This window comes from Mobula birostris, chromosome 15, assembly GCF_030028105.1.
Source record: "Mobula birostris isolate sMobBir1 chromosome 15, sMobBir1.hap1, whole genome shotgun sequence".
In the NCBI taxonomy this organism is placed as follows: Eukaryota; Metazoa; Chordata; class Chondrichthyes; order Myliobatiformes; family Myliobatidae; genus Mobula; species Mobula birostris.
In genome coordinates this window covers 79,731,609-79,747,105 of record NC_092384.1, presented here as the reverse complement: position 1 = coordinate 79,747,105, position 15,497 = coordinate 79,731,609, and the positions used below count along the sequence as shown (strand labels likewise).

The following is a 15,497-nucleotide window of genomic DNA, read 5'->3' as shown; positions in this document are numbered from 1 at the left end:
CTCTCAGAAGCAGACTTTATTTAAAAAGGGGGATAAAAGAGCCAATTGTTTATGGCATTATAGATGACGCAGAAGATCACAGTTCAAAGTTCAGTTTTTTTAGCAACATATACATCCTAAAGTATATACAATCTTTTGATTCATCTCCTTGGAAACATTTGTATACAGTACTTTTGTAAGATGTATTGAATTTGGATGCAATAATTACTTTCAATACAACAGGACAAATAATTATAAAGTACGTTTGTAAAATGTTACAACAGAGTGGAAAGCCAGGTGGTAGAGACATAGACACAGTGGGTCAAATGTATTCTGGTGTTGTTCGAATGATTCTGTGATTTTTTTTAAAACTGAAAATGTTGCTTATTTTCATGATAAGTACCAGCTCCCTTGCAGGACACTATTACAGCTTGGGGCATTGAAGGAGTCTCTATGTTCTCCCATGGAATGCATAGGTTTTGTCCGGGTGCTCCAGTTTCCTCTCACAATCCAAACTCGTACTGCTTAGTAGGTTAATTGGTCATTGTAAATTGTCCCAAAGTTCGGTTAGTGTGAATCAGGGGTTGCTGAATGGTGTGTCTTGATGGGCTGGAAGGGCCTATTCTGTTCTATATATCTAAATAAAATAAAATATGTATTGTTCTGTGATTCGGTGAAAATATTTTGTTAAGACTGAATTGTTAAATTTTCTTTTCAAGAATGATGTTATTTAGTTACTGATATTCAGTTGGTGTCATTCTGACCATTCACAATCACTTCTTTCTCTTCCAATCTAATTCAGGGTTGTTGAAAAATGATGAAGGAACCCCAGTAGATGAAGAGAACTTTGATGAAGCCATCAAAAATGTCAACACTGCCTTGAATCCTACCAAGGTAGAACTGCTAATGTACATTACATTGCTTGTTGCCTTCGGATATGTGACTTACACCCTGGAGTGTAGGAGAATAAGGGGAGATTTGATAGAGGTATACATAATTATGAGGGGTATAGATTGGCAAGCAGGCTTTTTCCACTGAGATTGAATGAGACTAGAACTAGAGGTCATAAATTAAAATGAAAGGTGAAATGTTTAAGGGGAACCTGAAGGAGAACTTCTTCACTCAGAGGGTGGTGTGAGTGTGAAACAAGTTGCCAGCAGAAGTGGTGGATGTGGGTTTGATTTCACCATTAAAGAGAAACTTGGCTAAGTACATGGATGGGAGATGTATGGAGGGCTATCATCTGGGTGAGGGTTGATGGAACTAGGCAGAATAACAGTTCGGCATGGACTAGATGGGTGGAAGGGCCTGGTGCTTTGCTGTAGGTCTGTATGTTGCCAGGTGATGTCTGAAGGATGTCTTGAGCTAGTGGAGACAAATAATATCTGGTTGAGTTGGGTGTTGGAGTAGGTAAATTCACCTGGTTGTTGACATTCAGGCATCCAAAAACCCTCCCCTAACCACTCCACATTGTGTGGTTATCAGGAAGGGTACAAGCTGGACAATGATTATTCCTCTCTTTGCATGGTAAGCTTGGATGAGCAAAGCATTCTGTACCAATTTATCTTGTCAGCCCCATGTAATTTGAGATTAAAAGGGATTTTGAGTCATTGTTTCAATGGCCCACAATATAGGGCCTGTACTGTGCTGTAATGTTCTATGGTAGGTTGGATTTAAGTGGAAGACACAGAATTAAGATAGTTGGCAAAAGAATTAGAGAGGAAATGAGGAATTTATGTACACAGCGACTTGTTAAAATTTAGAATGATCTTAATTAAAAGGGAGTTGGGTGCAGACTCAATAGTGAAGTTCAAATAAGGAAGGGAGGGAGGGAACATTGACTCAGACCATGAGAGGTCTGCGTCGGGCATTTTCATGCCTTACAAGGCGCAGATTGGAAGTCTGTGTGGGGCGCCACTCCTCGCACAGAAAAGTTCAAATAAGAATTGAATAAATACTTGTAAATGGAACAATTTGCTAGATTCTGATGAAAGAACAAGGACGTGGGAGAAATTGTAAATCAGTTCATTCTAGTTAGCCCCACCCTCCCACACACCCCCATCTATTGAGTCACTGCACTGCAGACACTTCAACCAGTTTCTGTAATGCCATTTACATTGTAAATGCATGCTGGTATTAATGTATTTATGCACATTTTATTCCATATCCATACTTTAACTTCTAACTTTATTTTTATAAAACTCATTATCAATATAAATGTTGAATGTTGGTTTATGTTGCATGTCGCACCCTGACCAATGCACCACAGCAAATTCCTTATACATGTACATGTGTATGGCAAATAAAATTGATTTGAGCTACTATATTGTGGCTGTTAGTTGTTGGCCATTTGCTCTCACAATGCAAAATCCAACAGCTCCTTGTGATCTCTGAAGGGCCTGTTTCTGTGCTCTAATTCTCTATGACTTGTTGATATGCATTGTCACACAAACTGAGGTACAATTTTAAAAAAACACTTTGTTTTGGATACCATCCATCCAAAGTTGAAAAGCAGTTACTGTAGCCCACATAGCCACCTGTGCTGAGTGAATAATACTGTAGTTGATATTGTAACTGAAGGGGAACTTTGGTTTCTGTGATAGTCACTGTCCTTTGCTTTTGTACTTTTGTAGGTTCCAAGTAACGTTCAGGAACTGTTCGAGGATCAGAGATGCGCTAACATCAACACACAGGTTGCAACAAAGCATAAGTTCAAAGTTCAAAGTAAATTTTATCATCAAAGTACATATAACTACCCTGAGATTTGTTTTCTTGTGGCCATTCATAGTACATAGAAAGAAACACAATATAATCAATAAAAAATCTGCACATGACAGAGACAGATGAGCAACTAATGTAAAAAAAGACGACAAACTGTGCAAGTTCAAAAAGAAAATAATGATAATAAATAACTATTGAGAACACAAGTTGTAGAGTACTTGAAAGTGAGTCCTTAGGTTGTGGAATCAGCTCAGTGTTGGGCTGAGTGAAATTATTTCCTTGGTTCAAGAGCCCAATGATTGAGGGGTAATAACTGTTCCTGAACCTGTTGGTATGGGTCCTAAGGCTTCTGTATTTCCTTCTTGCAACACACATCAAAGTTGCTGGTGAACGCAGCAGGCCAGGCAGCATCTCTAGGAAGAGGTACAGTCGACATTTCAGGCCAAGACCCTTCGTCAGGACTAACTGAAAGAAGAGCTAGTAAGAGATTTGAAAGCTTACTAGCTCTTCTTTCAGTTAGTCCTGACAAAGGGTCTCGGCCTGAGACGTCGACTGTACCTCTTCCTAGAGATGCTGCCTGGCCTGCTGCGTTCACCAGCAACTTTGATGTGTGTTGCTTGAATTTCCAGCATCTGCAGAATTCCTCATGTTTGTGTATTTCCTTCTTGGTGGCAGCAGCAAGAAGCCTTGTAAACAAAGTTTGAACTGAGGGAAACACTGCCATTAATGACAGTTTCTTTTTCCCAACAGAGTAAATTATCATTCAGCCTTGTTCTTCCCAACTCTCCCTATGCCCTTTCCAAAAGAAGGGTTTATTGATGTGTGGAATTTGGGATCCATCAATTAATGTCACAGAGTGCATTCTTTAGAGTTGAGTAAACTCACCAGGATTTCGTTTTTCCATTCGATTGAGGTGTATAAGATGATAAGAAGTGTTGATTGAGTGGACAGCCAGAGACTTTTTCCTAGGGCAGAATTGGCTTAATTTTAAAGTGATTGAAGGAAAATATAGGAGGGGAATTCAGGGGTAGGTTTTCTTACGCAGAGGGGTGGATGTGTGGAATGTGCTACGAGGGATGGTGGTAGAGGCAGATACACTAGGAACATTTAAGAGACTCTTAGGCACATGGATGATAGAAAAATGAAGGATTATGTAGGAGGGAAGGGTTAGATTGATGTAGGAGTAGATTAAAGGGTCGGCACAACATTGTGGGCCATAGGACCTCTACTGTGCTGTACTGTTCTATGTTTGATGATTGTTCCCCCACCCACCCTCAATTAATTGCCCTTTTCTTCTGAAGTTAGTGATTTGTTCATGCTTGTAAGCCCATGTACCAAGTCCATTGTGAGGGCAATTCATAGTCAGGGCCAAATCTGAGCTTCTTTCTGAAAACACAAGAACTTGCAATTATTCCCCTGCCGAAGAATAATAAAAGCATCCAAAATGTTTTTTTCCTTCATGCTAAAGGATATGGTGCATTAAAAAACGTAATCTGAGTATCAACAAAAAATTGTGGAAAAAGGAATTTATTTAAATTTGTCACATGTATTAGGAAATCATTATTCTTTGTGTGTGGCGGTGCATGGTGTCTGCACTGTTGATTGTTTCAGTATCCTCTTACACTATTCTTTAAATGCTGTCGTTCATAGAGTTCTCCATTTTGGATCTTAACACGAGCAGTGAAACAGTTTGTGGAAAAGGAGGGACTGGGGAATCTACCTGTACGTGGCACCGTCCCAGACATGATAGCAGACTCCACCCGGTTCATTCGGCTACAGAACATGTATGTAACACAAGTGATTTCAGAGTTTTCCTCAGTTTGCTGTAAGTTAGTGCTTTTGTTGTTTTTCCCCCATGGCCATTGTGACCTGAGTGCAGATATCATGTATCTTTGTACTCTTTTGTGTTATACGTTATTCACAATCAGAATCAGGTTTATTATCATTGATATATGTCTTGAAATTTGTTGTTTCGTGGCTGCAGTACAGTGCCATATATGATTTTAAAAATCACTAAGTTACCATAAGAAATATAATTGTGTAATGGTTAGCATGATGTTATTACAGCTTGGAGCAGTTAAAGTTCAATTCCAATATCAGCTGTAAGGAGTCTCCCCGTGGAATGTGTGGCTTTTCTCCAGGTGCTTCGGTTTCCTCCATCACTTTCAGCCTGTGATCCTGAGCCGTAAACACTGCAGACAGCACAAACATCTATTTATCTACTCTGTGATGCTCATAAAATACAGCTCAATTTGATCACCCTTCGGTCTTCTACACACCGGGGTCTTTAGGCCCATTAAACTTTTCCATGCATGGTGAAATCAATCTGGTGATTATTTCAGATTCAGATTTATTTATCACATGTACATCAAAACATACAGTGAAATGTGTCTTTTGCGTTAATAATCAACACACCCAGGGATGTGCTGGGAGCAGCCCACAAGTGTCACCACATATTTCAGCACCAACGTAGCGTAGCAGTTAGTGTGTCGTTATTATGGGAGTTGGAGTTCAGAGTTTAATTTCAATGTAATCTGTAAGGAGTCTGTAAGTCCTCATTGTTTAATGTGTGTGTTTCCTCTGGGTGCTCCAGTTTCCTCCCACAGTCCAAAGACTTATCAATTAGTAGGTTCATTGTCATTGTAAAGTGTCCTGTGATTGGGCTAGGGTTAAATCAGGGGATTGCTGGGTGGCGTGGCTCAAAGGGTGCTGTATCCCAATAAGTAAATAAATAAAAATTAGCATGCCTACAGTGTTCAACACAACACAGAGCACAAGCAATAACAACAACAACGGAACAAATGCAAAACAAGCCCTTTCCTGCCCTTCCACACATCCACTCCCTCATGCACACAGGCCTGTAACCCCAGGACAGACCACTTACGGGTCTCCCGTCCTTGGCCCCAGACTCTCAAACTCGCATTTGTTGACCAACACCTATTATCCTCCCTATGTAGGGAGCTCAGATCTTTCCACATTTTTCTAGGTGTTGACCCATCAGCTTACTTGAGGGCTGTCAGCACTGACAGAATCCTGCTTGCTTTGAACTGCAACACATTATTTTCAGTCAGAATCACAGACCTGTTGATGCTTGTGTCTTAAATTCAGAATCAGGTCTAATATCACTGGCATATGACGTGAAATTTGCTTTTTGTGGCAGCACTACTGTGCAATACATAATAAAACTGTAAATTACAATTAAGAAATATGTACTGTAGTGTGCAAGAATCTTATGCATATATATAGCTTCTGCACAGTACTGTATTTGTTAACATGGAGTGGAGAGCAAGCTTGTAAATCTGGTGGGAACAAAAGATGTTGGGAATGGTGAGGATGGAGCGCCAGGGGAGTGGTGTGGGACAAGTGTCAGAGAAGGAGTGCCAGGGGCAGGGGGTGATGCAGGTGCAGACATACATAGTTCTGGGACACCAGGGAAGGTCATTTGATTCTAAACAATTAGTTTATTGATCATTCCAGAATGTCTCTCTAGTGCTTCCCACTCCCTCCCCTCTCCCTTCCCCTTTTTCCAACCATGATTCCCCTCTCCCTGCTGCATTCCCACTCTCAGGCCACAATAGAGACCCATACCAGAATCAGGTTTATCATCACTCACATATGTTATGAAACTTGTGGCAGTGGTACACTGCAGTGCATAAAATTGTATAGACAGTATTGTGCAAAAGGCTTAGGCACCCTAGCTGTATACATGTGCCTAAGACTTTTGCACTATAAATATGTAGTGCACAAGAAGAGTGAAAAAAAAAGTGAGGTGGTGTTCATTGTCCATTCAATAATCTGATAGGAGTGGGGAAGGAGCTGTTCCTAAAACATTGAGTGTGTGTCTTCAGGCTTCTGCACCCGCTCCTTGATGGTGAGAATGAGAGATAGCACGTCTTGGGTGATGGGGGTCATTAATGATGGATGCCACCTTTTTGCCCGCGGTATCGCCTTTTGAAGGTGTCATCGATGGTGGGGAGGCTAGTGCCCAAGATGGAGCCGGCTGAGTTTACAACCTTCGGCAGCTTTTTTCTTTTGTTCACTTTTTTCATCCTTTCTTATGTTGTTTAGTTTTATATAATGCATGGTTCTTACTGAGTTCCATTTGCTTCTGCCTTAGATACCGTGAGAAAGCAAAAGAAGATGCCGCTATTATAAGTGACTATGTTACTGAAATATTGGGATCAGTCGGTAGGGTAGGTTGCATTCTGCATCATTTCTCTTGTTCTGACAAGCTATGATCTTTTATCCATCCTGTTTTTCTTCTATTTGCCTTCTTCCTTCCCTGCAAGCAGTGAGTCTTACTTTTACAAACAAGAGAAAATCTGGAAATGCTGAAATCCAAGGGACACACACAAATGCTGGAGGAACTCAGCAGGCCAGACAACATCTACGGGGAAAAAGTACAGTTGGCATTTTGGGCCAAGACCCTTTGGCGGGACACTTAACTTTACGTCACATTGTGACAGGTTGCCTCATAGTCATCGTGTGGAATATGGCCAATTATGCACTTTAAATCAACATAATTGTCGGGTTGGGGAGCATCAAACCTCTTTGTTAACTCATTGCTTCATCTGCATTGTCCTGTCACCAATCAAAATTATACCTGTATTTTCTTCAGTCTCAAGTCTCTTGTTTTCAAGAAGCTCCTTGACAGCAGATATAGTTGCTCACTTCCCACCGGTCATCTCTCGTGTTGGTGTCTTGTCATTCCGTACTGAGCCAGTCAAATGAGAACATTGTTTAAATCTCTGTCCGTAATCACAGAGTTCAGGCAGATGGGGTTCATCAGCTGTGATTGGCAGTTCACCGAGGGGGAGGAAAACTTATCTCAAACTCCTGCTGCCTTACCCACTCAAGGGGAAAGCTTCAGGAATAAACCCCAAGGAAAAATCTGGAGTGGAGTCCCTAAAGCAATCCTAGGTTGAGTTCAATACTAACTGGCAATTCCTGCGAAGCCACTGGTGCCAAACTGTATCAGTCTCTCCTGTTCCTTTGAATTCATCAGCTGTGTACAAACGAGGAGCCTGCTGCAAGGGTAACAGCATGCTGTCCAAATCGTACTGCCTTGGCTTGCCTATGATAGCATGGTTGACCCTGACCAACGAAGAGCCACCAAATCACAGAGTTCACTTTGCCATCAGATCTGTTATTTGGCAGAGCTGTTCTATTAATTCTTACCTTATGTTGTGTCTCCATATCCTTATATTTTTCTTTTCTTTTAGGTATTTGTTCCTTTTAAGTAATTCCCTATTGAAAGTTTCTGCTACCACTCCAATTAAGGCATGTCTGATCAGACTAACTCGTTCTTCTCATCTCTCCCGGCTTGAGTTGGCATCCCCTGACTCCCCTTGTCCGAGGAAACGATTTCTCCTTAATTACTGTATCAAAAATACAAGGAAGCTTAATTTTAACATGAGTGGAAGGAAGTATAGTAAGGATTTCAGAGTGAGATTCTTAGATAGACACATGCATGAAAGAAAAATTGAGGACTATGTGGGAGGCAAGTGTTAGTGTTGGAGTAGATTAACAAGTTGGTATAACATCCCAAAGGGCCTGTATTGTTCTATATTCTAAAATATTTAATAATTTTTGAATAGATTTATTAAAGTTCCTTTTGCTTGTCTTTGCTCTGGGAAGATTGAGTTCAGTTCTCAGCATCACTGAAGAACCCAAACCCTGTGAACAGAAAGGAGAAATTCTTTGATTGTAATAAATATTTATTGAGAAGCATATTTTGTCAGATTTTAACCCTCTATTATATCTGTTGCAAGCTGAATGGGTTTCTTTTGGTTGCACTGAGCTGTCAATTAAAGCAGATGTCTTCAGTTGAGAGTGGAGGGACGGGACATTCCGCTGCCTGTGAATCTGAGGCATGGGTCTCCTTTTGCTGTGTTTAGTTACAGTTTCCTCTTTTGAACTGTGTTGCTACTTAACACCATTATATGTTTCTTGTGTTTCTCCCTCAGCCTCCTGAGACCATCTCTGAAAAAGACATTTGGCTTTTCTGTAAGTCTTATTTTATTTATGAGCATGGATATTCACTGGCAAGGCCAGGAGTAACCTTGGTGATACATGTCACAAGTGTTGTATCATTTTGTGTACATTGAAATCTAAGCCAGTAAGTCGTCCATTAAGGTTTGGTACTGTACTTAGACCAAGCTGGATCAGAGCTTCCTTGTGCTGGGTTTCAGCATTGGTCCTGTTGTGATCAGCAGTTTGGAATGTAGGTACAATTCTCAATGAAGCAGTGAGCCTCCTTAATAGATTTTACCTTCAATTTAAGGTTAGTTATTAGTGCAGTTAAAATGTAAAATGGGTGTGGCAGCTCAATGTTATGTTAATCCAGTTCACATTTCATGGGACTTTGAACTTGTGTTGTTCGGAAAATTAGAAAATAAAATTAACTTTAAACCGTCGTTCCTTTGAAAAAATGGAAATTTAAGAAAGGAATCCTGCTTGATTCAACCCTGCCTCAGATGGTAGAGCCCTTGAAATATCCCTGCCCTTAATGCATGAGCCCACTGAACCAGAAATGTCCATTGGCATTGGCACAGGCCACAAAGGTACCAACAATAATAAGAGACGTGCCAATCATTCTGGAAAATGAATAGGGAAAATCTATTCTAGATTTATAATTTTTATTTTACTTAGGAATGCAGCATGGTAACAGGCCTTTCTGGGCCACCATGCTTCTTGTGTCAACATATAACATAGCATGCCCACAACTTATCAACCCGTATGCCTTAGGAATGTGGGAGGAAACCGGAGCATCCAGAGGAAATCTACGCATTTATTACTACGTATGTATACAGAATACAATTCTGATATTTGTCCTCCCGTAGGCAGGCACCAAACAAAGAAACACCATGGAACCCCTTCAAGAAAACATCAAGCACTCAACACGCGAAAAAAGAACACATTGCACAAATGGCAAAGAGCAAGTAGACAACGTGTAGAATATCAATCATCAAACCACAGGGAGAACATACAAGCTCCTCATATGGACAGTGGCGGGAATTGAACTCAGATTGCCGCACTGTGAAGCGTTATGCTAACCGCTGTGCTACTTTGGGACCCATATTAGGCCATGTGATTTGAGGTCTGGTTAGAGGGGTGGGTGTAAAGTAATTTGTAGGAACGGAGGAGCCCATTGAATCGTGTGGCATGGGCACAGGCCCTTTGGCCCAACTGGTCCATGCTAAACACAGCATCATCCCTGCTCTGCCCAGTGGCCTGTATTTGGCCCATAACCCTCCAAGCTCTTCAAGTCCATGTATCTGTCCACGTGTATTTTAAGTGTTGTAATTGTACCCATCTCTACCATTTCCTTTGCTAGCTCATTCCAAGCACTCAACCCTCTGTGCAAACAAGATATCTCTTTTGAGAGGTCCTTGAACCTCTTCCACCAATGGATTACATAATTTATTAAAGTTGGAAGGAGCTGGAAAGGTTAGGGACTGTACTTAGACCAAGCTGGATGAGAGCATCTTTGTGCTGGATCTCACCGTTCGCGTTGTTGTGATCAGCAGTTTGGAATGTAGGTACAGTTCTCGATGAAGCAGTGAGCTGCTGTGGCAGACAGTTTGGGTATCCCAGCATTTCCTCCTTAGTAGATTTTACCCCCAATTTGAGATTAGCTTTATTTATCACATGTACATCAAAACACACTGAAAGGTGTCATTTGCGTCAATGACAAACACAATCCGAGGATAAGCTGGGGGCAGCCTGTAAGTGTCGCCGTGCCTGTGGCATCAACATAGCTTGCTCGCAGTTTACTCACCTATGGAAGGAAACCAGAGGAAACCCACGCGATCACAGGGAGAACATACAAATTCTTTACAGACAGTGGCAGGAAATGTACCAGGGTAACTGGCGCTATAGTGTTACACAAACCACTACACAAGCGCCAAGTTTGTTATGATTTGGACATTGAAGATAATGCTTGCATTGTTTTTTGATGTTTTTGCACCTAATCACACTGTCTCAAACTCCAGGCAGAAACGCTGCTTTTCTACGACTTGTATGTTGCCGATCACTGGCAGAAGAGTTCAATCCAGAGACTACTGACAAGGACCAAATAGGTGAGTGTCTTCAATTTGCAGTCTTAAAGAGGGCATTTTTGTTGCAAAAGATTGTAACGCTTCTCTTGCAGAATAGGTTAGGCTGGTGAAGATCATGCCCAAACCATGCTCATAAAATAAACAACAGCACAGCAGTATATACACATACACTCAGTGTTATCTTTAGCCCCCTGTGGTTGTAAGTGTTTGGGGATTCACACATCAGCATCTGATGTCAATGTTCTGCTGGCGTTCACTGAGAGTTTCCTAATCTGATCTCTTGCTTCTACTCATCATTTCAGAACATATTTACGAGGCTGTTGCTAGGTCTAGATGGTCTTGAGTTATAGGGAGAGGTTCACCAGGCTCGGTCTTTATTCTTTGGAACAGAGGAGAATCAGGAGTAACCTTTTTTCAGCAATGTTTAAAGTTGTGAAGGGCATAGGTAAGCTAGAAGATAAGTCTTTTCCCCAGGGTAGGGGAGTCAAAAATATGGGGATATAGGTTAATGGTGATGAGGGACCTGAGGGACACAGAGGGTGGTGAGTATATGGAACAAGCTGCCAGAGGAAGTGGTTGAGGCAAGTACAATGATATCATTTCAGAAATACAGATAGAAATGTGTGGGTGGGGCTTCTAGGGATACAAGACCATAAGCAATAGAAGCAGGAGTAGGCTATCCGGTCTGCCGAGCTGCTTCACCATTCAATAAGATCGTGGTTGATCTGATCATGGACTCATCTCCACCTACCTGCCTTTTCCCCATAACCCTTAATTCTCCTACTATGTAAAAATCTATCCAACCTTCTCTTAAATATATTTACTGAGGTAGCCACCACAGTTTCACTGGGCAGAGAATTTCACAGATTCGCCACTCTCTGAGAAAAGCAATTCTTCCTCATCTCAATCGTAAATTTAGTTCCCTGAATCTTGAGGCTATGTCCCATAATTCTAGTCTCACCTACCAGTGGGAACAACTTTCCTGTCTCTATCTTATTTATCCCTTTCATAATTTTATATGTTTCTATAAGATCTGCTCTCATCCTTCTGAATTACAGTGAGTACAGTCCCAGGTGACTCAATCTCTGCTCATAGTCTAACCCCCTCATCTCTGGTATCAACCTGGTGAACCTCCTCTGCACTGCCTCCAAAGCCAGTATATCCTTTTTGCCTACGTCCTTTTTTGAACAGTGGCATAACATTTGCCACCTTCCAATCTGCTGGGACCTCCCAGAGTCCAGAGAATTTTGGTAAATTATCACTAAAGCCTCGACTATAACCTCTGCCATTTCTTTCAGTATGCTGGGATGCATACCATCAAGACCAGGGGATTTGGCTATCTTTAGGCCCACAAGTTTGCTCAGCACTACCTCTTTAATGATAGCTATTGTATCGAGGTCCTCACCTCCCATTGCATCCATATCATCTCTCTTTGGCATTTCAGACATGTCCTTCACCGCGAAGACAGTCGCAAAATAGTCATTCAAACCTCGGCCATTTCCTCATTACGCAATATCAATTCCCCCTTCTCATGCAACAAGGGACCTATGTTCATTTTAGCCACCCTTTTCTGCTTTATATAATTTTTAAAACTTTTGCTATCCATTTTTATATTTTGTGTTAGTTTATTTTCAAAATTGATCTTTTTTTTATTGCTCACTTAGTGGTTCTTTGATTTTTTTTGATGTTTTACCAATCTTCCAGTTTCCCACCACTCTTGGCGACATTGTACGCACGAACTATTGATTTGATGCCTTCCTTTACTCTCCTTGCTCTTAACCATAAGACATAGGAGCAGAATTAGGCCATTTGGCCCATCGAGTCTGCTCCACCATTCAATCATGGCTGATCCTTTTTTGTCCCCTCCTGAACCCCATCCCTTGGCCTTCTCCCCGTAACCTTTGATGCTATGTCCAATCAAGAGCCTATCAATCTCTGCCTTAAATACACTCAGTGACCTGGCCTCCACAGCTGTACATGGTAACAAATTCCACAAATTCACCACCCTCTGGCTAAAGAAATTTCTCTGTGTCTCTGCTTTAAATGGACATCCCTCTAACCTGAGGCTGTGCCCTCTTGTCATAGAATTCTACACCATCCTTTCCACATATACTCTTTCTAGGCCTTTTAACATTTGAAAGGTTTCAATGAGATCCCTCCACATCCTTGTAAATTCCAGTGAGTACAGACTCAGAGCAATTAAACGTTCCTCGTATGATAACCCTTTCATTTCTGGAATGATCCTTGTGAACCTCCTCTGGATCCTCCTCTAATGCCAGCACATATTTTCTTAGATGAGGAGCCCAAAACTGTTCACAATACTCAAGGTGTGGCCTCACCAATGCCTTACAAAGCCTCAGCATTACATCCCTACTCTTGTATTCAAGACCTCTTGAAGTGATTGCTAACATTGCATTTGCCTTCCTCACCACCAAGTCAACCTGCAAGTTAACCTTTAGGGTGTTCTGCACAAGGACTGCCAAGTCCCTTTGCATCTCAGAGTTTTGGATTTGCTCCCTATGTAGAAAGTACTCGGTACCTTTATTTCATTTGTCACTTTCTTGCCCATTCTCCTAATCTGTCTTAAGTCTTTCTGCCGTCTACCTGTTTCCTCAAAACTACCTGCCCTCCACCATTCTTCATACCATCTGCAAACCTGGCAACAAAGCCATCCATTCCATCATCTAAATCACTGATACAGAGCATAAAAAGAAATGGTCCCAACAGTGACTGCTGTGAAACACCACTAGTCACTGGCAGCCAACCAGAAAAATGTCCTTTTATTCCATAAGACCATAAGATATAGGAGCAGAAGTAGGCCATTCGGCCCATCACGTCTGCTCCACCATTCAATCATGGGCTGATCCAATTCTTCCAGTCATCCCCACTCCCCTGCCTTCACCTCATACCCTTTGATGCCCTGGCTAATCAAGAACCTATCTATCTCTGCCTTAAATACACCCAATGACTTGGTCTCCACTGCCGCTCATGGCCACAAATTCCACAGATTTCCCACCCTCTGTCTAAAGTAATTTCTCCACATCTCAGTTCTAAATGGAGGTCCTTCAATTCTGAAGTCGTGCCCCCTTGTCCTAGAATCCCCTACCATGGGAAATAACTTTGCCATATCTAATTCGTTCAGGCCTTTTAACTTTCGGAATGTTTTTATGAGATCCCCCATCCTTCTCCTGATCTCCAGGGAATACAGCCTAAGAACTCGAGAGCTGCCGGATGTTCCTCATATGGTAACCCTTTCATTCCTGGAATCAGTCTTGTGAATCTTCTCTGAACCCTCTCCAATGTCAATATCTTTTCCAAAATAAGGAGCCCAAAACTGCACACAATACACCAAGTGTGGTCTCATGAGTGCCTTATAGAGCCTCAACATCACAACCCTGCTCTTATATTCTATACTTCCAGAAATGAATGCCAACATTGCATTCACCTTTTTCACAACCGACTCAACCTCGAGGTTAACCTTTGGAGTCCTTGTGCAGGATACCCTAAAGTTCCTTTGCATCTCTGCATTTTGAATTCTCTCTCCATCTAAATAATAGTCTGCCCATTTATTTCTTCCACCAAAGTGCATGACCATACAAGTTCCAACATTTTATTTCATTTGCCACATCTTTGCCCATTCCCCTAAACTATCTAAGTCTCTCTGCAGGCTCTCTGTTCCCTCAACACTACCCGCTCCTCCACCTATCTTTGTATCATCGGCAAATTTAGCCACAAATCCATTAATCCCATAGCCTAAATCATTGACGTACATTGTAAAAAGCCTCGGTCCCAACTCTGGAACTCCACTGGTAACCGGCAGCCAGCCAAAATAGGATCCCTTTATTCCCACTCTGTTTTCTGCTGACCAGCCAATGCTCCACCCATACTGGTAACTCCCCTGTAATTCCATGGGCTCTTATCTTGCTGAGCAGCCTCATGTGTCATTTGTCAGCCATGCCGTAAACTCCTGCCGTAAATTGTAATCCATAGCCCTGCTGCTGTTTGGAGGCCTGTATACAACTACTATTAGGGTCCTTTCACCCTTGCCATTTCTTAACTCAACCCTTAGAGACTCTACACCTTCCAATCCAATGTCATCTCTTTCTAATGATTTAGTAATATTTCTTATATACAGAGCCACACCACCCACTCTGCCTACTAACCTATCTTTCTGATACACCGTATATCCTTGGACGTTCAGCTTCCAATGACAGCCAGCCTTTAGCCAAGTTTCAGAGATGGCCACAACGTCATATTTGCCAATCTGTAGCTGAATTTCAAGATTGTCCATTTTATTCCTTATGCTGTGTGCATTCAAATATTCTTACTCTCTGCCTCCTACCAATCAGCCAATGCTCTAACCATATTAGTGGCTTTCTTGTAATACCATGGGTTCTTAACTTGGTAAGCATCCTCATGTGTGGCACCTTGTCAGAGGCCTTCTGAAAGTCCAAATATACGACATCCTCTACATCCTCTTTATCTAACCTACTTGTCATCTCAAAGAATTTCAACAGATTTGTCAGGCAAGATTTTCCCTTCAGGAAACCATGCTGACTTTGACCTATCTTGTCCTGTGTCACCAAGTACTCCATAACCTCATCCTTAAGAATTGACTCCACCATCTTCCCACCCACTGAGCTCAGGCTAACTGGTCTATAATTTCCTTTCTGCTGCCTTCCTCCTTTTTTAAAGAGTGGAGTGACATTTGCAATTTTCCATTCCTCTGGAACCATG

The 15,497-nt window shown here is 41.7% G+C and overlaps 1 protein-coding gene across 2 annotated transcripts in view; it reads left to right on the top strand.

The window, feature by feature from the left end:
• Nucleotides 1–15,497, top strand: part of nae1 (nedd8 activating enzyme E1 subunit 1) — a 75,768-nt gene that overhangs the window by 41,131 nt on the left and 19,140 nt on the right. The window contains exons 11-16 of one of the 2 annotated variants that reach the window (XM_072279978.1): nt 782–873; nt 2,613–2,672; nt 4,351–4,484; nt 6,818–6,893; nt 8,667–8,706; nt 10,695–10,781. In XM_072279978.1, coding sequence (XP_072136079.1) covers nt 782–873; nt 2,613–2,672; nt 4,351–4,484; nt 6,818–6,893; nt 8,667–8,706; nt 10,695–10,781 — 489 coding nt within the window. Of the gene's footprint in view, nt 1–781; nt 874–2,612; nt 2,704–4,350; nt 4,485–6,817; nt 6,894–8,666; nt 8,707–10,694; nt 10,782–15,497 lie in introns of both variants that reach the window. The other variant, XM_072279979.1, reaches the window with a different exon arrangement.